At 52.1% G+C, this 25,936-nt stretch overlaps 1 protein-coding gene across 1 annotated transcript; it reads left to right on the forward strand.

Moving 5' to 3' along the window:
- The first annotated feature begins 20,947 nt into the window (after window positions 1-20,947).
- On the forward strand, window positions 20,948-25,691 carry LOC100965743 (ETS translocation variant 3-like protein). The gene is made up of 5 exons (XM_003795232.1): window positions 20,948-21,008; window positions 21,107-21,344; window positions 21,589-21,778; window positions 22,184-22,304; window positions 25,216-25,691. The coding sequence occupies exons 1-5, from the start codon at window positions 20,948-20,950 to the stop codon at window positions 25,689-25,691; spliced, it is 1,086 nt and encodes a 361-aa protein (XP_003795280.1).
- The last annotated feature ends 245 nt before the right edge of the window (window positions 25,692-25,936 follow it).

Genomic DNA, 25,936 nt, shown 5'->3' on the forward strand with positions numbered 1-25,936 from the left:
GGTGGTTTGGCGTTTATTCTTTTAAAAAAAAAAAGTTTTCAGGAAACAACATACTGCCAGTTAGTGTGGGGCTGGGAAGGCACAGGAGCGGCCACCTCTCAGCTGAGTGGTTAAGACAGGAAGCCCTGCTGTGTGCTTCTCGGACATTTCCCCTTTACGTATTAAGAAGCCATGAGGAATTGTTAACTCTTGTTCAGGGAAGAAAGAAGAGGGCAGAAGGAAGGAACCCAATGCCTTTAAAAACAAAAAAATAACAACTCATTTTTCCTTTTGCATTGTGGGTTTGGGGAGCCAAACCAAAATGACTGTGAGTAAATTCACCAAGAGGCAGGACAACATTGTTGAAGATGTCTTTCCATTATGTCTGATTCTTTTGTTTTCTTAAGTCAAGCCTTAACTATGAACATACTTTAAGATGATACGGGTCTGTCAACATAAACCTGTAAAGGGCGTGGACAACTTCCAGATAATCCAGGAATGTTGAGACATGGTTAAATTTCTAGCTGATAGGTAAGTCATTTCCTCTGGATGTTGTTGAAATGGTAACAAGGCAGGATTGTGGGAGTTAAGGGCAGATGTTACCTAGAAACACAGAAGGTGGCGGGGTTGGGGGGTACAAGTGGATGTTTGTTGGGACTGAAAGAAGAGGTGGAAAGAAGACACATAAGGCAACTAGATGTCAAAAGCCTGGTTTTAGTGAGGAAGAGTTGGTGTCTGTCTTGTGTTGCCATTCTTGCTGTACCCATTTGCCTAGATTGTTTGATTCTCATGTTCAATTGCCTGTCCTACATGAGACTCCAGCTTACAGGCAGTGAGAAATTATTTCTTCATGGGAAATTCCCTTTCAGCAACTTCAAAGGAATGAGGAAGTATTGATCTTGGACTACGGGCAAAGAGAGAAAGAGCAGCTCACCTGTGTGTGTGCACATGTGCCTGTATAGTGCACGTGAATGCTTGGACGGTGGCTCAGATCCGCCAAGCAGCAGGGCAGCAGGGAGAGAAATCACTCCATACCTGATGAGAGCATGGGGTGGCACGGGGATGGTGTCTAGGAATTGGAGAACTGACTACACCTTAACCTAAGCTAACTCTGTATACCATTTGAGGGTTGTCTTCTGATGGTGGAGGGTATTTTTTCTTTTTTAGACAGGAGTGCTTATGCTAGAGAGGGGCTCAGGAAAGGTTAGAGGTGACTTGAGTCCATCATACTTTTTCTTGACTAGTGTCCTCCCCTTTTTGATTCAGATTCCATGCGTAACCTTTTTTTGAGAAAAGGACTGGGAATAGTCCCTAGCAACTCAGGCTTAGGTCAGGCTGCAAAGGGCTCCTGGTTCAGACTGACTTTGACTTTGGTGGTTGTGTTTTCCTCAGTTTCTTACTCTGCTCCTCAACTTACCTTTGAATCAGAAACCAAGCCCAGCAAGTAGAGGAGGGTCCTCTGCTTCTTGTTGTCCCATCTAACCAGGGAGGCTAGCTGTCCACTCACTGTCTGCTGGAGGGGTGGGCCAGCAGGTGTCAGTATGAACTCAGGAATAGAAACACAAGGCCTTTAAAATAAGAAAGGGGGAAAAAATCCGTGATGCATACCTGTAACCCCCCCTAGAACCCAAGTGCCAGAATTCCTAGATGCTGCTTCTCTTTGAACAAAAAGTCACTGCTTTTACACTTGAAAAAACACACACTCAAGAAATGTTTAACTCCATGAATAATGTTTTTTGGCTTTAAGAAATTGTTTAACTGTTTCCTTTGATTGCCATTCCACCAGTAAATTGTTGGTCGATTTGCACTGCACACGGGTTGGGTTGAGGGTAGGGAAAGCTTAAACAGAGCCAAACTTGGGAGTGCTCAGGAAGTGGACCAAGGAATGTGAAGGTCATCGATCTTTCTTGGGGCAAAGTAGTGGGGGATGGTTTTTCTCCCCCAGCCCATTCCTAGCAGCATGTCACCAGCCTGGTAGAAAGCCAGGCCTTTCCCTTCTGTGAGCATCTCATCACTGTCCAATAGCAGGTAGAAAAAAAGGGGGGACAAGACTTAGACCTGTGTTTCTCCCCCACCCCCATTTTTTTCTAAATTTTGCTATGCCAAATATTTAAAACTTAGCAAATATAAATCTACTGAAATGTCATTAATCAAGAACTGGTTCGTGTAAAGTTTGCTTTTTAGCTATAGCGGGGGGAAAGTAGAGATCTCACAAGGGCATCCAGCCTTGCTGAGCTCACCTTTTTTCCTGAAGAATGGGTAGGAGTGAAATACAGTTCACCAAATCTCTTTACCCTAATTTTCAAGCTGCACTGCATTAAACCCAACTCAGTAATACAGGGAATTATTATGCCCTAGTCCTCCATGGGCCAAGAAACTTTGAAAAGCATTAAAATAGTAGTTGAAGTATATCACTTCTTTCCAAATGGGTAGAGTCAGTTGGCTGTTTGTCCCTTGTTTTTTTATTTATTCCATAATTATGTTTGTCCTTTTTGTTTTGTAAACAGAACACACATTTGTTTTTAAAGAACTTTTGATTCAGTGTTTCAAGACCTGTTCCATTTTGGATTTCCTTTTAAGGAAAATAAAGTTACCAGTTAATTTGTTTTGAAATACTTAGGCATTCTTTGACTTAAAAAATTGTGATGCAGGGATTTGTGAATGAAACATATGTGAAAGAACATTCACTAGTTATCCGCTTAAGCAGAATAAAGTGTGTATATGTACATAAAATGTAAGTAATCTTAACTCCATTGTGCAGTGCCTTTTAGATGTTCCGCTTTCTATAAAGTCTTCAGATTTTTGCATATATATTATATATATGATGTAATGTTATAGAAATATATGTATAATATACATATTTTTTCCAGGGGTATCTGATAGCTCTGTATTTTGTTATGGAAGTTGAAAGAAAAAAGTATTTTACCTCAAAAATTAAAGTTAAATAAAAAAAAAAAAAGCTTTTAAGTAATGTTTCCTGAGTGTCAGTTTGATTGTTCATCGTGTACTATGCCACAGTTGGTTATGTCAGAGAATTGGCCAGGTGCATGCTAGCTCACTCCACCCCCACACTTTTTATTCCTATGGGCAAGTTGTGCAGATTGTTCGTTTCTTTGAGTGAATGACTGCTGCCAGATGGAGGAAACTGACCAGAGACACAAGTCGTTGGCTCCATTAGGAGTACAGGTCAGAATAGCTAGGCACTCTGGGTTGCCCACGGGGGTGCATAAAGACCAAACACAGATAAGTGGTTGCAAGGCAAAGTTGGAAATGATCAGCAGAAACCGCGGCCTCCCCCACCCCTTCCCTAAGAGTCCAGTCAGCCAGTGCCCAGTATTTCCCAGCAGAGGACAAGAATCCAGACGGGCGGGACAGAACGGGTTCTTGGTGGAGTAGTGAATAATGTAACACCTTACGGTGCCAGACAGCAATCTCATTTCCCCTTTGAGACACGCAGAGTGACTGAAAGTCCCAACATGTCAAACGTTAATTTGACCTCTACTAAAGTGTACAGCTGAAAGGTGGAGTTGAATGAAGAAGCCCACAGGGAAGGATCATAAAGGATCTTAGGACCTGACACCTCAAAAGTGTGTGCCTTGTATCAGCACCAGCCATCCCCAGTAATTCATGAGAGTCCAGGCTAGGCCAGTAAGGATCACCGAAGGCCATGGTCCTACAAAGCTACCCTGTTGAATTAATCTGCACTCAAGAGGACTCAGCTCATTTAGGTGAGAAGAGGAAACGGCAGGGGCTGACTAGTAACCCACATCCACAGAGCTGACGATGGGCTTGTGTGAAACTGTACTACCAGGAGAGCCTCCTGCTTCTCACCCCTCATTACTGAAAGCAAAGGAGCCTTGTTTGGGGGGGGGGGGGGTGTTTGTTTGTTTGTTTGTTTGTTTGAGACAGAGCCTCAAGTTGTCGCCATGGCATCACAGCTCACAGCAACCTCCAACTCCTAGCTTAAGCAATTTTCTTGCCTTAGCCTCCCAAGTAGCTGGGACTACAGGCACCCACTACAATGCCCGGCTATTTTTTGGTTGTAGTCATTGTTGTTTGGCAGGCCCAGGCTGGATTTGAACCTGCCAGCACTGCTGTATGTGGCTGGCACCTTAGCAGCTTGAGCTACAGGAGCCAAGCCGGGAGACTTGTTTTAAGAACGAACTTGCACACAGTTTTGAGACCAGGATCCCAAGTATCTGGTTTTGCCTGCTTGACCTTCAGTTCTTAGAACTAAATGCTGATTATTCAAATTCTGAACAAAGACAGGAGGGATAATGAACATGGCAGAAAGAAGTGAGGAAATAGATAGGACGAGGAGGTAAGAACGCTGGTGACAGTGAGAGGACAAGAGGAAAAAGTAGGCCTTAGGCCCCTTCACAGTGAGTGAGTAAGGAAGAAAGCGTTCAGCAGCTCCTTGTTGTCTCCCTGTAGGAGCCCTTAGCACAGTTGGGAAGGCCCATCCTAATCTGACCCTTCCAACCTCATCCTTCACCACACCCACAGGAGACACTCTCCCACCCTACACAAAGCTGAAGCTGCAGCCATTACATTACAGACTCACCCCATTTCGCTCACCCAAACTTCTTGCTCAGAAAAGGAAGGTAGGGGGTGGGGCAAGAGGACAGCAGAAAGTCCCCAAGAAGGCATGCTGTCCCAGCAGACCCCTGATGCTATTCTCTTGCAGGAGTGGGTCACGTTTACCCCCTGAGGAAGGGAAATACTCTGGACCTGGCTGTGATCCCTCAGTGCTGCTCCTACCATGTCACCGGCTATGACACCTCAGGCAGATTATGGAACCTGTCTGCACCTCAGTTTCGCTGTTTTATAGGGTGCAGTGCTATGAGAATGAAATGATGTGCATAAAGCTTGGTGGTGTGACCAAGATGTCTGTGTGAGATCCCAGTCTGTCACCGGGGCAGTGGCACTCTGCGGCTCTGTGCCCAAGCCCACACTCCACAGACATGCCATCAGTCCCTACAGATGGCAAGGCAAGGCCCAGTGGTGACCTGTGCTGGTGGGTCAGACTGAGGCCTCTTGACTCTGGATACCTTCCTGCGGCCTTACATCTCTGAGGCATGAACAGAGATGTGTCTTCCACCCTCCAGGCATCTGAGAACCAGACCTACAGAGCTGAATGGGGGTGGGGAGGTGTCAGCCCTAAGTGTTTCTTTAGGTGTCAGGCCAGCATCCTAATCTGAAGTGCTGAAACCTTGGCAAGGACTCAGGGGACAGGGAGCAAGCTCCCATGGGGAGGCCCAAGGCAGGGCCTCTCCTCCTGTCAAACAGGGTCCTGGTTGCGTGGTTGGCAGAGGAGGAAAGATTCAAAAGCTTCCCAGAGTGCGGAGCTGCGGCAATCAGGCCTGGGCTGATCAAGGAGCCCACCTCACTATCTCCAAACCCTGGCTCCAGGATCTGGGTGTCTGGTGTAGACAGACAATGGAGAGAGAGCCAAAAACCCTGCGAATGCAACCTGTGTAGCAGAAGGCTCAGGCCCAGGGCCCAGCAGCAGCCAGTGCCCCACCCCACCCCTGTCTCTGTCCTGGTTGACCACTGTTGCAACCACCTTTCAGCCAAAGCCTGGTCTAGAAGATGGTCTAGCCTTACAATCTAGGTCCCAGAGAGCCAAGGACCAGTGAGGGAGGAAGCCACTGTCCTCTCACCTGGAGTCCCACAGGGCCTCACCTGCTGAGGGGGACCTGGGGGGCGGGAGGTAGACCAGATTCTCGCTGCAGGGGAAGGACTCTGCTACAGGGTATCACTGGGACTGCCTTCTGTTTTTCCCCAGGATTCCTCCCAGAGCATGAGGAGGGGAGGGGGAGGGCAGTCATCGCCTGGTGACTGTCCTGGAACTTAAGTGTCCTTTTTATATTACTTTTACCTCCTCAGTAAGTAACTGGAAGGGAGGGGAGGGGTAACTGAGGGGGATGTCAATCTATCTTTAGAAGAAAGATAGGAAGTTTGTTTTTATACTCCCACTCATGGCCCAGCTGGGAAACCCCCTTATCCACATGTGTTAAAACTTTGTCCCTCTGCTAACCAATGCCATGTTGGAAATAACAGTTAAACATTTGTACATTCCTGTCACCTCACTTGCACTAACTTGCTTGATCCACAAAATTACCTTCTATGGAAAGTGTTATTATTATCCCCATTTTGCAGATCAAGAAAACAGACCAACAAGGTTGAGTGAATCAACCAAGGTCAACACAGCTAGTAAGTAACTGGCCAGGACTCACCAGTCTCCAACTGCAAAAAGTCCACATCTCTTTTCAAACACCTCTCTGCCTCTCAGCAGTGATGTGGATGGCATGGGAAGAAGGGCTGGGGGGACTGAGGTCCCACAGGACCTTGTGGAATTGCTTTTGGATTGAGCTCCCCTGAGACCAGAGGAGCCCAGACCCAGAGAGGGGAAGTCACACAGACACTCAGTTGGTTGCAAAGCAAACATTTATGGAGCAGCTGCTCAGATGCCAGCTGTGTGCTGGGAGGTACAAGAGGTCCCTGTTCACTGGGGGCACACTTAGGGGAGCAAACGAACCAAAATGCAAGGCAGACTGTGGCAAGGTGATAACAGTCATTCGTTTATCCAACTAGGCTTTCCCCAAGTGCCTTGGAAACTGCAGCGTCGTCCTGCGATTACAAAGTCAAATCAGCAACACCCCTGACCAGGGCATAAATCGGGGCTCTGATCCTGCTCCAGAGCTCCTTCCACATGCCACAGCCTCACTTTTCATCCCCTAGCAACCTGTTACTTTTCTGGTGGCCAGAGAATTTCCAATACCGATTTGGGCCAGCAGGATCTCGGGTGTTCCCGCAATGCAGGGGAAGTCCTCAGTCTTCCCCAGCCCCCTTCTGAAAAGCCACAGCCCCAAGATCCCCATCTAAATACATGCAATCCTCACATGGACTAGCACTCTTCACTGTCAGTATTGTCACCTTTAGGTCAGAGGTGCCAGGGTCTCCTCCCAGCCCCCTGCCAAGGGCCCAGCTCAGCCAGTGCTCAGTGCACCAGCAGTGAGCTTCATCAGTGAGGGAGTAGGCTTTGTTACCAACAGTAGAGGCGCACTCAAGTCTGGTTGATGGGAGACTCAGTCCTTGCAAACCCAGTTCTTGTCCTGGCATTGAGGGGCAAGACCACCTCCCCATGTCTGCCCCCAGCTGGCTTGAGCTTTAGCCCTCAGGGTATGGGTGTGGCAGGGCCTGGAGAAGGGGAGGCCTCAACGCAGAAGGGATATTGAGAGAGTAGGAAGAAGAGGAGGGATGTGAGTGGGGGAGGGGAGAGGCGTGGAATGCTGAGCACAGGTTGCAGGTTGGGGGTGGGGGGGACAGGGCATCCCTTCAGGCCCAGAGGGCAGAGGCTAAGCTGGACCTCAGACCTGAGATGAAATCTGGGGAGGGGGGACTGGAACAAGTGAAGGAGCTGGGGCCAGTGACAGGGGAGTGGGACCTAGAGCAGGGAGCACCCCCAGCCTCCTGCCCGTGGTATTGATCTGCTAGATTACTCAATTTCACCCGTATTGATCAGGTAATTGCTTTATCTCGGTTCTCATTTGAGCTCTGCATTCTCGGGTTTGCCCACCTCTCCCCCCTCGTTTCTTCCTGTCAGCCTGACACAGGACCCCTTAACACAGAATATATATATAAAGTTTGTTCAGCCTGCCCTGGGCTGCTGTTTGGGGAAGGAGATGGGAGAGAAGGAGGGGGAAACCAGCCTACCCTTGGAGCCCCTGAGTCCTCCTTTTCCAAGAAATCCCTCCTGACTCCAGACGGTGAAAATGTCTGCCCATCCCAGGTTCTTGGAGGTTTAGAAAAGAGCTGGGAAAATAAAATCCAAGTGTGACCCCAAACCCCAGAGGCCTAGAGCCCCAGCCTTAATCAGCCTCTTCTCACCAGCCCCCAACCTGCTCCCCCAGCTCCTAGGCCAGGCTTTTGGCCATCTCTCCAGGACACCCTCCCAGCCTCAGCGCCCATCCTCCTACTGCCCTGCCATTGTCTCCTATGCCTCCAGCTGTGCGTGATCCTTCCCACCCACCTTTCTCATACACCCCCTTCCTGGGCCCTGCCTGGGCCCTTGTGCTCAGGCCCAATGCTTAGACCCCAACTGGAGGTCAGAGAACCAGGGAAGGGGCTCAGCCCTCTCCTGAGGGACCTCAGTCAAAGGAAGGAAATGTGGTTCCCTCAGGGAGCCCCCATCCGAAAAGCAACAGCTCCCAATCCCAGAAGCCCTGGGTCTAAGGGAAGACAAAAGACCCATATGGGGATTAGACAAGAAGGCTGCCCAAAGGATAAAGGGGAAACCTGAAGAGACAGTGACCATAGTGGGGTCCTATTCTCTCAAAGTCTTCCAGAGCTCAGCCCTGGGCCAGCTCACAGACCAGAGCATAGGGCAGGCAGCAAACAGATCCCCAAATCGTCATTTCCAAAGAATACCCCAAGGAGCCAGGGTGACCATGCCCAGCCCAGGTGAGAGGTGTGAAGGATCAAGGAGAGATGCCCAACTGGAGCCATGTCCCTCCTGGCTCACACTCTGGGACCCCAGCACCTTCAAATTTCCTGCCCAAATGACAGAGCTGCATCCAGGAGCATGTGGCCTCTGCCCTAGGTGCATCTTCCCAAGAAGGGCTGTGAGGCTGTTGTCCATTTGTATGTCTGCACCTAAAAAAAAAAATCAGGAGTAGGCCAGGGTACAAAGATTTTCAACACTGGACCTCTGCTCTCAAAACTTCTACAAAGAGGTTCGGCGCCTATGGCTCAAGCGGCTAAGGCACCAGCCACATACACCTGAGCTGGCATGTTCAAATCCATCCCTGGCCTGCCAGAAACAATGATGGCTGCAACCAAAAAATAGCCATGTGTTGTGGTGGGTGCCTATAGTCCCAGCTACTTGGGAGGCCAAGGCAGGAGAATCACTTGAGCCTAGGATTGAAGTTGCCGTAAGCTGTGATGCCACGGCACCCTACCCAAGGCGACAGCTTGAGGCTCTGTCTTAGAAAAAGAAAAAACCTTCTACAAAGAGGTTGGGCACAGAGGCTCATGCCTGTAACCCCAGCACTCTGGGAGGCTGAGGTGGGATGATCCCTTGAGCTCAGGAGTTCCAGACCAGCCTGAGCAAGAGCCTGTCTCTAAAAACAGCCAGGCATTGTGGGCAGGAGCTTATAGTCCTAGCTACTCGGGAGGCTGATGCAGGAGGATCACTTGAGCCCAAGAGTTTGAGGTTGCTATGAGCTATGATGATACCATGGTAGTCTACCCAGGTGGACAGAGTGAGACTCTGTCTTAAAAACAAACAAACAAACAAGCAAAACAAAAACAAATTCTACAGAGAACTTAGTTGATAAAACAGTTAAAAAGCCTTGAGTGACCTCCAAAGAAAGTTTAAATCTTCACAGCTATGCCAATCCCTGACTCCTAAAAGGTTCCAAAGGATCAGTGTCCAATAAATTTGAAAAACACTGCAGAGACAGAACAGTAGGGGACAACAGAGGCTCGGGGCCCCTTAGTGGAGCCAGGTGTGTCTTTCCAGACACTTCTGCAGGAATGAGGGTTGCCAGGTGAGCACAGTGAGGTCCCAGTGCAGGAGACTGCAGGAAAGACAGGAGCAGGCAGGAGGAGAGGGATGGGCCCATTTCTCAACCACCTCCTGAGAGGACAGCTGAGGTACTCAGGAGCAGTGAGGCAAAGCTATAAATTTAGTTAAGAAACCTTTCCTGATCAACTACTGTGCAACTAGGCACTGAGATAGGGCTTAGGAGGTCCATGGTGAACAAAATGGCCAAGCCTCAGAGCCTCTTAGCATTTAGAAATTCCAGGAGATTGTCAACCAGCTCTCCCTCCCCAAGCCTCCTAAGCTCCACCCCACCCATCCCTTTCACCCAGGACCACCCAGGCCCAATCTGTCCCCTTTGAGGGAGGGAGCCTGCCAAGCAGCAGTAGGGGGTGGAGTCAAAGCCTGGTGTCCTCCTCACACTCTACACTAAGGGATTCCCATGTGTCTTTTTTTAGAGATAAGAGTCTCACTCTGTCACCCATACTGTCATGGATGATAGCTCAGAGCAACCTCAAACTCTCAGGCTCAAGCAATCCTGCTGCCTCAGCCTCCCAAGTAGCTGGAACTACAGTCACTGGCTCCCATACCCAGTTAATTCTTTTTTGTGTGTAGAGACCGGATCTCAGGAAGTTGTCCAAGCTGGTCTCAAACTTCTGGCTTCAAGTGACCCTCCCCCCAGCCTCCCCAAAGTGCTGAGACTATAGGCATGAGCCTCTGCACCCTGTTGGGAGACCTATATCTGAGCCATGCTGCCATCCTCATCCAGTGAGCAAGCAGAGAGAGCAGCCTGTGTACAGGAGGGCAGGAGCCCGCACAGGCACCCCTCCACCATCATCCCCTCAGCACCCAGCACAACTCTCCTCTGTGATTTTCCAGAGCCAGGGACAGCTCATTTCTCTTCCTCCATGTCCTTCCAGGAATTTCCAGGGTCCTTCCTTCTGCAGCCAAAGGAAGTGCCTCCTTTGATCTAACTAGCATTTCTCCTGCTGCTCCCACAGCCTTTTTCTTCTAGTTCCTCTGTTCAAATGTCTCCATCCTCTCTCTCAAGTCTCCCACCCCACCTTTCTCCCATACTTCCTCCCCTGACACCTGCACTGCCATCACTTTGGCCTCCTCGTATCCTGGCCTAGAAGTAGAGGGACCTGGGACCTACTACCCCATTTTTCTGGGACTGTCCCAATTTTAGCACTGAAAGTCCCACACCTGGGGAACTTCTTGGTTCCAGGCCAAGCAGAACGGTTGAGCTCCCTCCCTGGAAGACAAGACACCACCAAAGTCCAGCTCAAGGACTGGGGTTTGGGGACCAGAACTGGGAGAGCAGCAGCATTTTCACACATGTACAGGGAGACAAGGACAGGCACACCCACACACCATAACTAGACACCCACAGAAACACGAACCCACACAACCATGCTCCCAGAGATAGATGTGTGTGGGCTCAGAAAGCCCCACACTCCACACTAACAACACACACTGGAAACACAAAACCTGACACAGATACCAACATGCAAATATACATGGTAGCAGAGAAAGACACCCACTGAGAAAGGCACACTCCTTTCACAATTCCTTGACAAGAGGCAGACAGACATCTCCTAGTGGAGACAGACACACGTGCAGACACCCACACAGAGGCACACACAGAGAGACCCAGGGCACCCAGGGCACAAAGGCAGGAGCTTTCCCCTGCACCCACAGGGTGAGCTGGCCAACAAACTCCAGAGCCTTTCCCTGTTCTGCCTTGGAAACGCCTACAGGTCTGGGAGGTGGGCCCAGCTCCCCCTCACTCCCGGAGAGGAGGAAGAACGTGGCCCAGGCACCGACAGTGGACCCTGGGCCCAGTGTCAGGGCTAGGGACAGTTCTGAAAGCAGCCTCTCCGGAGCTGGGTCAGAGGTGGGAAGCCCTCACTCCCACTGCGGGGTCGGCCACGGGGACAGAGAAGTGTGAGCGAAATGGGTTTATTACTGGGAGTCTGTTGCCTCGATTGGTATCGATCCCCACATGTCACCTTCCATTGCCGCTAATGGGACATGAAGAGTCTCCACGACACCACAGCCACTAGCCACACACTCACAGCCTCCCTGCTGCCCTCCCCCCGCCCAGCTCTGGGTACAGCATTCCAAGCCACCTCAGCTCCACTCTTCTCTGCCCTCTCGTCTTCCCTCCACCTCACCAGCTCCTGCTCTTCGTTCTCTCCTTCCTCTTCGGCATCTCCTTAAGTCAGATATCCTCCTCCTTCCCACATTCACCTGGCACCTCCTTTCTTGTTCTCCTTCTGGCCCCTTAAGGATCATACCCCTCTATGCAGGAGTACCCCTTTTCCTCTCTCCCCTGAGTCCCGTCTCAGCTACCACCACTGCCTTTTCCAACCCTGTCCTTCTGCTGGGGGTGCATTGGCCCCCTTTGGGACACCAGGGAACAAGCAGGTGGGAATGACCCCTCTCTCTCCAACAGCTGGCAAGGTATCCTTCAGTCACAGACAGACCCTGCTGGCTTCACTCTACTGGCTGCCATGACCCCAGGCCCAATTCCTGGCAGAAGAGTGAGAAGCAAGTGGAGAAGAGGTGAGCCTTGTTTCCTCAGGGAAGGGATGGGGCCATCTCCTCAATAGCACCCCACTTGGCAGCCCCCATGCTATGCAACCCTCCTGAGAAGCCCTCCCCAAGGTTTGACTTCACCCCTTATATCTTAGTCCTGTCCATTTTAGTGTCAGCTAGTTACAAAGGTACACCGGGCTGGGGAACACATTCAAGGTGGTGGAGTCTTGATATAGAGTGGACAGGATCTGAATTTAGTCTCTGGTGCTGGCTACTCAAGTATGAAGAAAGCCACTAACTAGAACAGAAAAATTCTACTTAAGGGTCAAATAGCGCAAACCTTGGTTTAGCTCCTGTGTGAGGCAGCAACCTGCCTGTTTTGTGCCAATAAGCCCTAGGGGCTGGGCAGGAGCTGAGGAGAGGGAGCTGTTCCTGCCTCCTCCCTGGTCCTCCCTGGGTCCAGCTCTAAGCCTCTGGATGGGAAGGGACACCTCCTGCCCCACTCCTATCTTCTCTACTTGGCCCAGACCTCATTATTTTGTCACTATGTCAGAGGAGTTTAGGGGCCTAGAAATGAGGTTGGCCATTCTGAAGTGGGTTTACAATGGGTTGAGCCTACTTGTTATGAGTCCGGGCTGCTGGACCGGCTGGAGTGTGGGGAGCCAGCTTGGGCATGAGTCTCTTGTGGTCTCTTCGCTCATTGATCATCCATACCCTGGGACACACCTAGAGAGGCTCCTAATCAAGAAGGGTCTCACTTTGGCCAGGAGACCTTCCACCCACCACCTGAAGGGTGCTAGGTCATTTGCTGATATTTGGGAGAAAGAACCAATGTCTAAGGAAAGGCCCAACCTCCAAGCCCTGCTGAGTCTCCAGGGGGCAGTGCCAGAGGGTGATTGGGACTCACAGGAGGCAGGTGGGGAGAATCACTTTTATTAGGTTTTCCAAAGAGCAGAGGAACTGGGTTGGGGCAGCGTACAGAGCAGCAGAGGAGAAGATGAAAACTTGACTGGGAGGTGGCTTCTCTGCTTATCAGAGGCTTTGAAGTTGGCAGTGGAGGGTCCTTTCTGGGAGCTGGGAGAGTGGTAAGAAGTAGGACATGGGTGGTGCCTGTGGCTCAAAGGAGTAGGGTGCTGACCCCATATGCCGGAGGTGGCAGGTTCAAACCCAGCCCTGTCCAAAAACTGCAAAAAAAAAAAAAAAAAAAAGAAGTGAGACACACAGAGTCTTGAGGTCCCCTTTCTGGAGGTCCCTCAGATGTTACCCCCAAGATAGCAGGTGGAGGCAAGAGGTGGTCCAAGTGACCACAGGGAGTCCAGGGCCTGGGCCTAACTAGGTCCAAGTTCTCACACTGCGGCTGTGCTCCGGCCCCTCAGTTGATTGGGCCTCCATGAACAGTAGGCAAGGGCAGTTCCTCATGAAGTGAGTCCTCCTCCAACTTGGCATCTTCCTGCTCCCAGCTGAAATGATCCTGAAACTCTTAATGAAGGGGAGGAGGGTGAAGGTGAGCAAGGGGCAGGACGAGCTCTCTAGATGAAAACACCAAAGAGACCCAGAGAGACACTGAGGATACCATGTCTTGGCTCTAATCTCCATCTTTCTTGCCATAGATCTCTCTCCTCTATGGAGATAAATCAGCCTAGTCCTTGCTAATATGCCCCCCCCCCCAGCGCCCTTCATCCACCTCCCTGGAACTGTGCCCCCTTTCCTCCAGGCCCTCATGGCCCAGAGCTCTGCCCTCCCTGCCTCCTTGCACCAGGACCCTCTCTCCGTGGCCCCCAGCTCCTGTCTCTTCCATCAATCAGCCTCTCTCTCACCTTTCCATCACGTTAGCTTCGGTTGATTTAACCAGAAAACAACCCCCAGAATTTAATTCCACGGCCTCCATTCCCATCTCGATCAGCTTAGGGTTGGGAGGGGCTGTGTGATGGGGGGTATCTCAGAGTCAGGGAAAGAAAAAGAAAATCATATTGATTCCCCCAATGACATCCATCAGTCTTCTCCTTCCCGCAAGCATTGGGGAGACTGGACACAGGCCAGACAGGCTTCAAGCTGCTTAGCCTCCAGGACTTTCAAGATAGCAGCTCTGGTCTTTGGTATCCACCCTCCTCCAGTTTCTCCTGACAAACCTCCCCTGAGGTCAGTTACCTAAATCCTCTGTCCCCACCTCAAAACATTCTGGAATCTTATTCCTTATCTTATTTCTGCTACCTCCTTAGCAAGCCTATCTGATGCTCCTGTAATTACTTTCTCATAGCGGGCTTATCCCCTAGTTGGAAGTTCTTCCTGCTGTCTAACTTCAAGTCATATTGATAAGGAAAAGAAAAAATCATTTTCTAGAACTCTAAGAGAAAGGAGACCCAATAAGTGCTTTAAAATCCTTACAGAAAAGATCAGGTAAACTATTATATCATTTTTCTTGAGACTAAGAAGAAAATTTACAAAGTGCAAAGACTCAGACCCTTCTGTGAGCAGAGCAGGGTCCAGGGGCTCGGAAGAAAAACCAAGGAGTGTGGTGGTATCAAGAGTCGGAGCTGTGAAGGGGGACTCTCCTCCAGGTCTGGACTCTGTCTCCACAGAAAGCTCCACGAAAGAGGGGCTGACACAGTGGAAGGACTCCAGCAGGTAGGAGTCCCCTTCCCTGGAGTTAGAGAAAGGGTAACCCTCTCCCTTCCCTCCCTGTGGGTTGGGTGTCTCAGCATCTGTCTGCTCTGAGGCAAGTTTTGGCTGCAGAGGACCCAGTGAGAGACACTTCCTCCCACTCACCTATCCCCCGACACAGAGATGGGGCAGAGTTGAGGGAGCACAGGCCTGTGGTACTGCTGGCTCCCAAAGGGTTAATGCTATTGTCTGAAAACCACATCAGCTCCCCTGGGAGCTTGGAGATCCCGCTCTCATTTTAAGTAACCCTAAGCCTGTGATGACAAGGGGTCTGGCAAGGAGTGCGACAGGAGGAGACAGTCAGAGGAGGTGGGAACCTGGCTGCTGCACAAGGTAAGGGACTCTGCAGCTGGTCTGCAGCTGGGGCTGGCCAGGAGGTACAGTCCCCTCTCTGCCCCTACCCCCACGCAACTATCGAGCCAGTCGTGGGGCAACAGGGAAGGAGTGAAGTAAGGAGACCCAGGCACAGGGCCACACTGAAGCCACCTGAGAGGTGGCAGGGGCCTTCTGTCCAGATGTGGGGCATTCAGGCCAGAGAGGACCTTGGCACCCTGCAGGAGGGCACCGTAAGGACAGAAGGCCCAGCGTGGCAGTAAGGGTGCAGCTGGGGTCAGGTGTCAGCTCTCTGGGGCAGATATATCTCTTAAGATTAAAGGAACCCTGGGGGCTGAGTGAGGGCTACTGGCCTAGCCACCTCCCTGCCCGGGTTCTATATACACGGGGGCACTGTGTCCCAGGAGCACACTAATCCCCTCCCTGTGGCCGAGGCTAAAGATCAGGTGAGGACCGTCAGGATGGTTACATTGGACAGGGGCAGGTAGAGGAGGGGTGGGCACCACAGTGCAAGGTGGGCTCCCAGGCTGGGGAGAGCTAGGCTCATGCTCCTGCCTGAGCCTGGCCAGTGAGTTGAGGAGATTCTGCCCTGCCCAACCACCTCCCTCCCTGCCTCAGACTCCCGGGCTCCTACCCAGAGAACTAGAGCCAAGAAGCCAAAGCATGAATGCATGGTCCCCCCTTATCACAGCAGCCCCTGTGACAGCGAGGGCAGATGCAGGCTGGAGAGGCTGGCAAGGCAGAGAGAGGATGCTCTTGCAGTGGAGAGAAGCCCCCCTGTCCTCCCTGGCCCTTCCTAATGAAGACAAGAGGAAAAGGGCCACAAAGACAATAGTGCCACTGGCACTCCACCTCCAGGGTCCTCTCTGTACAAGGAGAGGGGACTCCAGTGGGCAGAGGGACCAGGGCACAGGAAGGGAGCCTTCCATTGGGCTTGGGGTTTAGTGGAAGTCAAAGGGTTCCTGTTACAATTGGGGGTGAGGTTGAGGCTGGGTTTGGACATGGGGATGGAGAGCTGGGGATTGAGTCAGAAGGTGCCAGAGGCCCCCCCAGCTGCTGAGAACCACCTCAGACGCCTGCTGCTGACGCCACTGCCCCCCCCATCCCCCGCATTTGTGGTCCCAGCTTCTCAGCCCCAGGCTAGCCCTGCCAACTCACCCAGCTCAGCTGTTTCCTGGGAGCTTTCACTTCCTCTCCCTCAGTCACCTCAGCGCCTGCTGGAGGGGATTTCTCATCCCTGGGTGGGGTATAAAGGGGAGGGCAGGGGTTGTCCAGGCAGGGTTCTCCCCAGCACAGCTGATGGGAATGAGATGAAAGGAACCAGCAGTGAGGCTGCCACTGGGGGATCTGAGGAGGAAGTAGGGAAGTGGGGAGGCGGGGGCTGGAAGTGCAGTGCTCAGTTTCCCCCTCTGAGGCATGGGTGAGGATGGAGGCAGGAGCAGAAAGACATGGAGAGGCCAGAAAGCAGAAAGTGACAGCCAGAGACAGCAAAACAGGAGACCAGGTTGGGAAAGAAGGGGTGAGGCAGACAACGCTCTAGAGGAGGCCAACAGTGTTCAGGGACACAGGACAGTTGGAGTTGGTGACAGCAACAAGATCCTCAGACACAAGAAATGAAGTGAGAAATAGAGAACAAGAGAAAGTGATGGACAGAACAGAGGACAGGGGGAGGAGAAAGAGACAGTGGAAAAACGCCGGGCAAAATGAAGAGCCAGAAAGTAAGACCAGAGAAGGGAGGAGGAGGAATGGAGGAGGAAGGACTCAGTGGGAGGGAAGAGGAGGAACGGTAATAAAGGAACAAATGAGCTGAAGAAAGATGAAACGGTCAACAGAGTGAAACAGAGACCTGCAGGGCCTGACCGAGGGGGACAGTGCAGAGCTGGACATCCCACATCTGTCCCCAGCTGTGATCCCCGAGGCCATGACAGTCCCCTGACCTTCAGCTATCTATCCAGACAAGTCTGGGGTGGTGGAGGGGAGCCTGGGTTTGGATTTCTGCTCCATGGAGTTAAACAAACCTTTTAACTCCCATGGTCCCCAGGGACTGAAGAGACAAGAGTGGAGGCCAGGCGGGGGAGGGGGGATGGCGTGGGCAGGGATCCGAGACGGGTGAGGGGACTGCAATGGGGGCAGAGAAAGAGGAGAGGGGGCTCAGGGTGGGGAGCGAGGAGGAGCAGGACTGCCTCTGGCCCCAGCTGGACTGTGTGTCATACAAGGAAGAGCTGAGGCTAAAGAGGGACCTGGGTTCAGGAGGCCGACTCCCAATGAGAGGGGTCCCCTGTGCCCAGGCAGCAAGAGACAAGATACTCTTGGGGTCTCTGCCAGCTGTCCCCCAGTCAGGGGAGAAGGAAATTGCAGGAAGGAGAGGTCAAGGAGGGGCTTCTCTCCCCTGGGAGTGCATCCTCTCTCTGCCCTGCCAGCCTCTCCAGCCTGCTACGCTTCCCAGGCCCCCTCTCCTGTTGCTCCCCCACCTACCCTCGCTCTAAGTAATAGCCTGGGGGGGGCAGTCTCAGGACTGACCGCCCTCCACTTGGGGCTAAGAGGAGAGACAGGGGCTTCTAATTGGATTGAGGATTCAGCTGAGGGCAGGGGATGCACGTTTTGTCTGAGGCTGACAAGCATCAAATATCCCTTGGAGACTACCATCACCATGTCTCCAAGGGGCTTCTCTCCCTCTGTCACACACCAGACCCCGCCCAGTCTCCGCTCTGACTGGTCAATCCCTGGGCTGTATTCTGGAGCTCACCTGAGTCCAGGGCTCCTGATGTCTGCACTGCTGCTTCTCTGTCTCATTCCCTCTTTCTCACTGACTCCCACGGCCTTTTTGGCTGCTTTTGTTTTTGTAAACAGTCCCATTTCCCACTACATCAGTCACGCAGTCACTGAGAAGACTGGGTTCAAACCAGTCACTCAATTACACGATCAGTATACTTCTGCCTCTCTGAAGGCACCAACAACGAAGTGACTTTTGATGCAAGTTTCTACTTTGCATACATGCAGCATCCGTCTCGAATTCTCCACCATTTTTTTTATGTTATGTGTATGCCTGTCTCTCTCATCCTTTCTGCTTTGCTCTCTGCCCATTTGGCTTGCTGTCCTCTGGCTTCCTGGGGACTCTGCCGATAATTTTTCTGGCAAAGGGCCCACATCGTGAGTTTAGACAGGAGTGACTCCTCAGGGCCCAGGGCGGCCTGCCAGCATCACCTCTCTGCTCCAAAGTTTCATCCTCAACTTTCCTGCCCTGATTGACTGATTACAGCTCAGAGCCTGGAGTCAGACAGACCTGTTCCCATCTGGCTCCACCACTTGGCCAGGGCCTTATGCAAGTCTCTTAATCTTTATGAGCCTCAATTTCCTCAGCTTACAAAACAGAGATAATACTCACCTTGAAGGGCTATTGTGAAGAATCAGTGAAGCAACATATGAAAAATTAAATGTGAAGCCCAATCCTAGGTGGATGATAGGGGTCCAATTCATATTAATTAAAATTTTTTTAAGGTGAAACCTGCTGTGGACATTTCCTTTGGCTCCAAGCCCTAGCTTAAGGCTTCTTCCCCATTGTTATCATCATTATCTATATTGTTTGTATTAAATAATGACCTAAAACCTACAGTGTTGTAATGAACACTTATATTGGCCAAAGGGATTAATCGTATTATGAATAATCAGAATGATGGCAGTGATGACACTAATAATTGCTTACTGCTATAACCCTTCAAGAAACACAAAGCGCTTAGGAGAAGCCACACTGATCATTTGAGACTGGGTTATGATCCTTTCTGATCTGTGGTTCTCAATACTCTGGCTTCCTCAGTGTGGAGCAGGGTACTGAGTGTCTGGGGAGTGCTGGGTCTTATCACTCCCTTCTTGCCACATCCTGAAATGACCCTAAGGGTTCAGATCCTCAAAAAAAACCCGTCAGATCCAGCAGGCATGGGAATCTTCTCAGGGGCCTCCTTGGAATCTCTCACATCTGCCCCCATTTCCAGCCTATTTTTCCAAAGTAAGGCAGGAGAGATCCTGATGGGATTGAGGTTGGATCAAAGAGGAATCCCCAATGGGCAGGGCAGGAAAGGAAGCTGGCAGAGGAATTGGGGGCATCTGCTGTAGGGAAGGAAAGGAGAAAAGAGGGCTCCAGAACACCAGCTGACTGTTCAGAGACAGAGGGACAAGTGGGGTGACGCATTCATGCAGACTCCAAGGGGCAAGGATGAACTTCTCACCCTGCTCACCTCCATTTCCAGAGACAATCTCAGCTCAGGCCCAACCTCCAGAAGCTCCTGCCCCAACTGCTTTTCAGTTTGTCGGCTGACCTTCCTGGCCCGAGAGCTCGCTGGGAAAGAGACAGCAGGGACAAGATGACCTTTCTGTGCCAGAGTGGGGTGTCAGGAGGGTCTTACAACCTGAGGTGACCAGAATTCTTTGACTTTCTAACACCCACAGTCTCTTTTTGCTGTAGCACATGGGTTCTTTCACCCCAAGGGTGGTCCATAGACCAGGGCATCAGCCTCACCTCCCCAAGGAGCTGGTCAGAAGTGCAGAGGCTCGCCCAGGTCTGCTGAATAAGAACCTGCATTGTAGAGAGACCCTCAGCTGTTCAGAGTTTAGATGCACTGCCACAGAAAATATTTCCAAGTCTTCAGGCAGCTCAGTATATGAAAAGGCGCCACGCATTGTTCATCAGCAGGTGGCGGCTAACTCACTGTGTGTCTTTGAACAAGTCACTTTCCCTCTCTCAGCCTCCTCTGGAAAGTGAGGCAGCAACTCCAGACAAACTCTCGCATGCCCTCCTGACTGGTAAGTTCTAGCTGAGAGCAACACTGTCCCATACCCACTTCATCAGAAATAGAAACTCAAGTCAGACCACGGAGCCCTGTCTATATGGAGTCCAAGCACCCAGGATCCTCCCCATGCCCTGCCCCTGGCAGCCTCTCCATCCCTCCTCTGTTCTTTTGCGTATCATTCCATCTTCCATCAGGGGCAGTAAGAATCAGCCTTTGCTCCATCCTCTGTTCCATCTGAAGGCTTTGGGAATGTGATATTTTCTCCCCTTCCTTTACCTACATCATACAAATCTCACCAGGGCTCATTCCACAATTCTGCAGCTCTCCCCAACTGAGAATCCGCAAGATTCCCTTTTTCTTGCCCACGGTTCATTAATTCAACAAATATTTGCATAGCACCTCTGAGTATAGGGCCCGTGCAAGGATGGACTCCTGGGAGCCAGCAGGGAGCAAGACCGCCAGGGTCCTGACCTTGGAGCTGACACTCTGGGGAGGGAGGACAGGTGTTAAGAATGACACCATTGATAAGTCCATTCATTTATTCTACAGGCTGTCATTCACTGAACACCTACTTTCACTATGTGCCGGGCACTTGGGACTCACTGCTTCTCTCACCTGTAAAATTGTCCAAAGTGCTGTAAGGGCACAGCTGTGTGTGTGCACTTCCTTCTCACTTCAGGTTTAGAAAGAGCCCATGGGAAAAAAAATAGAAAGGGCCCATGATTAATTATGTTTTCTTTTGTCTTCTCTGGGGGAAAACTCTAATCCCGTAAGCCCTAAGAAGAGATCTCATTCTCTAAGTCCCTCTGCGGGGGGAGGCTATAGGACCCTCTGCATTCTTAGCCCTCTATGTAAGTGATATTCAACCCCAAGCCCCAAGTCCCAGTCAGCCCTGGAGGTTCCCAGAGGAGGCTGGGCCCTACCTTAGGTATACAGAGCTTCCTGCCTCAGACCCCTTTCCTCTGCTTGCTTGGCAACTTCTTGTCCCTTTCCTCCTCTCCTTCTTCCTTCCCCTCTATGCCTTCTCTGCCTCGTCCTTTCCCTTCCTCTTCAGTGGCGGCCACTTCCCCAGGGCCTTGACAGCCCTCACCTGGAACAGACCATGCGCTGTGGCTGCCTGGCCGAGGGCGTCCCCGCCACCCCTGGCAACTACTGGATCTCAGGTGAGCCCGTTCTGCAGGTCTCCCTCACGTTCCTCTGCCGTGGTCTTGCAGGGCCTCTAGAGCAGCAAGTGCCCTTCACACACCCCTCTCCATCCTAGGCCTGGCCTTCCCTGACTGGGCCTACAAGGCCGAGTCGGCCCCAGGTTCCCGGCAGATCCAGCTGTGGCACTTCATCCTGGAGCTGCTACAAAAGGAGGAGTTCCGCCATGTCATCGCCTGGCAGCAAGGAGAGTATGGAGAGTTTGTCATCAAGGATCCGGATGAGGTGGCCCGCCTCTGGGGCCGCAGGAAATGCAAACCACAGATGAATTATGACAAGCTGAGCCGGGCCCTCAGGTGAGAGGAGGTGGCCAACATGACCAGAGAAGGTAGAGTTCAAAGAAGAGGGCTGTGGCTTCTGGCACCCCTGTCTGAGTCCCACCCTTCTGAGGCCTGGAAATGTCTTTGCACATAGTAAGTTGTCCAGTGGGTCTCCGGAGCTGCTCAGCTTAGCCTTGCTGAGGAGGGGGTGTGACTGGTCTCAGATTCCATTGCCCACCCACTGGGCCAACACAATGTGTTCCCATCCCTGGCCCCCCAGATATTACTACAACAAGAGGATTCTGCACAAGACCAAAGGCAAAAGATTCACGTACAAGTTCAACTTCAGCAAGCTCATTGTAGTCAACTACCCTCTGTGGGAAGTGCGGGTGCCGCCATCTCCCCACCTTCTTCTGGGGGCCCCTGCCCTGTGTCGACCAGCCCTGGTGCCCATGGGTATGCAGAGTGAGGTAGGTAGAAAGGGGCCTGTCCCACGGGTCCACCAGGCCCTGCCCCTGTACCTAGGAGTCTGCCCACCTTGGAGGCCCATCAGGCTGCAGTGTCATCTCCCCTGCTCCTCTTCCCTGAGTGACTCAGGGGCAGGGGTATTTAACAGTCCATATAGAAAAGTGCCTGTCTGTGAGATGGGTGACTCCTGTGCTGGGCATCCCTGTGTGGGTGGTGGATCAGAGGGAAGGAGGCAGTGTCTCAGTGGAGGGCACAGGGCATCTGAGACTGACAGCACATGGAAGTGGCCATTCAACAATCAGTGTAAGAGTGTATCATTGTTTCAGCCACCAGGTGACAGTACCAGTGTGCACTGGAGGAGTATAAGCCAGGGCAAGTCCCTCCCACCCCTGCTTCTCACCTCTCAGCTGCTAAACGGTATGTTGTTCACTCATCGGGCCACAGTGGAGCAGTTAGCTGGACAGTGGGCCCCCCGGGGATCCCCAGAGGCACCTGGAGACAAGAAGGGGAACAGCAGCAGCACCCACCGTGAGTGTGGAGGGCTGGGGAGGGCGGGAAGCTCTTCCCTTATACAGCAGGGGAGGAGGGGTACAACAAGGGAGAATGTCCAAGTCATTCATTCATTCAGCCACATTCATTGAGCACTAGCTATCTACCAGATGTGGGGTTCAGAGAGGGAAGATGGCCCTTTATGGTGCTCGGAGCCTGTGGGGTTACTGCCAGTGATCCTGCTGAGTTTCAGAAGACCACACAGTGGCATGGGGCTTCCCGGAGGATGTGACATCTGAGCAGGTAAAGGAGGCAGAGAAAGATGCCCAAGCAGAGGGAATTGTGCTCTAAAGCAAAGGGCCATGAGCAAGTGCAGACAATCTGGAGACTGCTGGTGGCTTGCTAGGGTCAAAGTAAGTTGTGTGACAGGCCTGGGAACAAGCACAAAGGGTGAGAAATGGGGCCAGCCATTCCGGAAGGCCCCGTAAGCCATGTAAAGGGGGTTGGATTGTATCCTGTGGGCAGGGAGGCCAAGAGGGAGAGGTGTGTTCAGATTTTCATTTTATGAAGATTACTCAGGTTATATATGGAGTTTGGGTTAGATAAGGCATGAGACGGAGTTGGGAGGCTTCTGAAGATAATCCAGGCAGATGACGGGGCTGGAACCAACACAAAGCTATGGGGTGAAGAAGAAGGCGCAGATGGAGAGAGGCTGGGAAGGTGCACCTCACTAGGTCTTTTGTTCCTTCATCAGGTGGTTAATGACCCCTTCTCAATGTGTCAGGCACTGTCCCAGAGGCAGAAGGGTCAATATGAGCAAGACTGCCTTGACAGGATTTGTAGGCAGGAAGGGTGCAGGCTTCCAGCAAGTGACAGGTGATTATGACTGCACTGATGGCTATGGAGAAGTTCAGGGTACAGGACCCTCAAGACTTTTGTCAAGACTTTCTTGACAAAATTACACTGGAGCTGAGACCCTAAGTGTACATCAGTGTCCTCTTAGCTCAGAGGGAGAGAGAAAGCAAGCCAAGTGAACAGTACGTGCAAAGGCCCTGGGGCAGGAGATAGGGACTGGAGAAGGCTGGTGTGGGGGCATGTGGCAATCAGGTGGAGGAAAGGGCAGAAACGGAGGCAGATGTCTCACAGAGGCTGGAAGGTGGGGAGAGACATAAGATTTTCTGTGATGATCACAGAGACCCAAGAACCACCCTCTACTGCAGGCAAGTTCCTGGGATAAGGACTCACGGCCTTCACCCCACCTGTGGGGCAGCGAGGGGCCCAGACTCTGCACCCCAGCAAGTCTGGCCCAGGCCATGGGTGTGGGACAGCTCAGGCCCGCTGGGACTGGCTGGGCCACTGCCTGGAGCTAGACAGTACCTGAAGAGATTCTCTGTTCCTACCCTCCCCCACCCCACCTCCTCCTCCCAGCCCTGGGAGTGCCCTGGGCACAGAGCTTCTCTTTTTGGGAAACTCTGAGGTGGAAGAAAATGTGTCCCTCCCAAGCCTCAGCTCAGAGTGGCTATTTTGCAGCTTCCGTCTTCAGTGGGCACACATGCACACTCTGCCTGTGCCTGGGCCCCAAGGGACGCTGACCAAGTTCAGATCACCTGCAGGCTAGCAGCAACCACATGCCCAGCTCTTGGGTTGGAATTCAAAACAGTGTGCCAGCCCCCACCTCCATCCCACTCTGGGCATTTGGTGCCAAGGAAGGAAGCTGCTTCCAGGAGTTCTGAGACAGCAAGCTAGGACAGGAGGCAGCAGGGCAGGGTCATGTGGGGGGAGGGCAGGGAAAAGGGGTGCTCTTAGAACTATCTTCTACATTCCTTCTGAGGTGCAAGAGGGACAATCTCGCCCTCAGGAGGCCCTGGGGACACAAGCATCCCATGAAACAGTAGTCTCCATCTCATCTAAGGGCCCAAGAAAAAGGATAGTGACTCGGAGAGAGGAGGACACTCTGGCAGTCTCCAGCCTGTCTCTCGGTGAGGGGTGGGTGATCATTGTATCCTTCTTTCTCTTCATAGAGAAAGAGAGAGACTTCAGAATCTGACTTCAGAAAGGCTCTCCCTGTCAAAGACACCAGATGTGCTAAGCACAGCTCATCTGTTGCCCAGTTTTCATTTGCTATAGCTCCCCCAGTGTGTGACCACACCAGGTCAACACTTGCTCTCTTAGTTAAATGATGCAGTCTTGCTAAGAAAAATGTGGAACTGCAATTAGGCTTTTGGAAATACAGAAAGTGTGTGAATCGTCTCCAAGGACCTCAGGCTGGGGGCCCTACTGCAGGGGGGAGGAGAGAGGGAAAGTCTGGAAGGAATGGGAGCAGGGAAGCCTTCCTGGAGGAGGAGAGTTGTGGGCAGAGTCAGAGAAGAAGGCTAGGGTCCCTACCTCCACCTGGTCATGAGCTCCGGAGTCCCCTCTCACCCACCACTCACCTATCTACCCTAGGGGAGGGATTCCATGGATGAAGAAACAGGCCTCCAAGTGTAAAAAACAAGTCCAAGGCCCAGCTAGAACTAGAGGCCTTTACTGCAGGGGCCGAGAGTGAAGAACGGATCGTTGTGTTGTGGCAAACAGTATCCTCTCTTTGTCTATAGAATGCGTTTTGTTGAGTACCTACTATGTGCCAGGCTTGGGTGGGGGCAGAATAAAAGAGAAGCAGCTCCTGCCCCACAGGCTGTTACATAAATAAACACACTGATGACTATGAGATCCTCACTGAGCTGCAGGCCCTGGATGGAGGACAGAGCATGGGGAGAGCAGCTGTCAACCAGGCTGGGGCATCTCGGGGGGCTTTCCCAAAGAAAGGATATTTATGATGAGAACTGAAGAAAGGCACAAAAGAAGGGCAGTACAGGGACAGGAGAGAGACCTTCACATAAAAGGCAGGAGGAGCAGGGCCTCTCAGAGCTCGGGTACACTTGTGACCCTTCCTCTCCTTCTCTTCCTCCAGGACTTGGCTCTGCCTCTGGCCCTTGCCAGCTGGGCTTTTGCTGCCATTTGGGGAGCGTCCAAGGCGAGCTGCCCAGTTTTGCCTCCCTTGCCCCTCCCCTCCTGTCCCCTTTCCCCTCTGACTGGACCCGCCTTTCAGGACCCTTCTTGCCCTCTCTGGCCTCAGAGCAGCAGCTGCCAGGAGCCAAACCAGACACACTGCTCTCAGGCCCTGGCTGCCCCCCAGGGGCCTGGCATTTTCCCGGGCTTCCCCTGCTGGCCGGGCTGGGCCGGGATGCTGATAACAGACTTCAGCACCTGTCCCCTGGGCCTGTGGGGCTAGAGGTAAAGCCTGACCCCATGATGCGGGAGCAGGGGGCCCTGGATCCCAGCAAGGGTTTCTCCTCAGAGATCCGTACTCTCAAAACTTGGAAGGAGAGCCCCGAGTCCTCCAGTCTGAAGAACTTCAAAGCAGCATGGCCTTTGGACCCTCCTTAACCGGAGAGGAAGATGTGAAGTGGGGGGTCCTCCAAACCCCACCCTCTTCATGCCTCTGCCCTCTTGTTTGCACCTGCTAGACCAAACAATACTGCAGAGGGCTTGAGGGTGGGGCTGTGCCACAGGCAGGGACAGCCCAAATGTGGCTGAGGAGACAGGCCAGTGTCTCCCCTCCCACCAAACTGCCAAACAGGCTAAGGAGACACTCAATCTCCGCTTTTCTTTCTTTCTTTCTTTCTTTCTTT

This window comes from Otolemur garnettii, unplaced genomic scaffold (assembly GCF_000181295.1).
Source record: "Otolemur garnettii isolate 467f Iridium unplaced genomic scaffold, OtoGar3 scaffold00091, whole genome shotgun sequence".
Lineage (NCBI taxonomy): Eukaryota > Metazoa > Chordata > Mammalia > Primates > Galagidae > Otolemur > Otolemur garnettii.

Bases quoted from the DNA above. Each gene is read 5' to 3' on its own strand.
- LOC100965743 (XM_003795232.1), top strand. From the start codon at position 20,948: ATGCGCTGTGGCTGCCTGGCCGAGGGCGTCCCCGCCACCCCTGGCAAC. The intron at 21,009-21,106 runs GTGAGCCCGTTC...TCTCCATCCTAG, and splicing joins TGGCAACTACTGGATCTCAG to GCCTGGCCTTCCCTGACTGG. The intron at 21,345-21,588 runs GTGAGAGGAGGT...CTGGCCCCCCAG, and splicing joins AAGCTGAGCCGGGCCCTCAG to ATATTACTACAACAAGAGGA.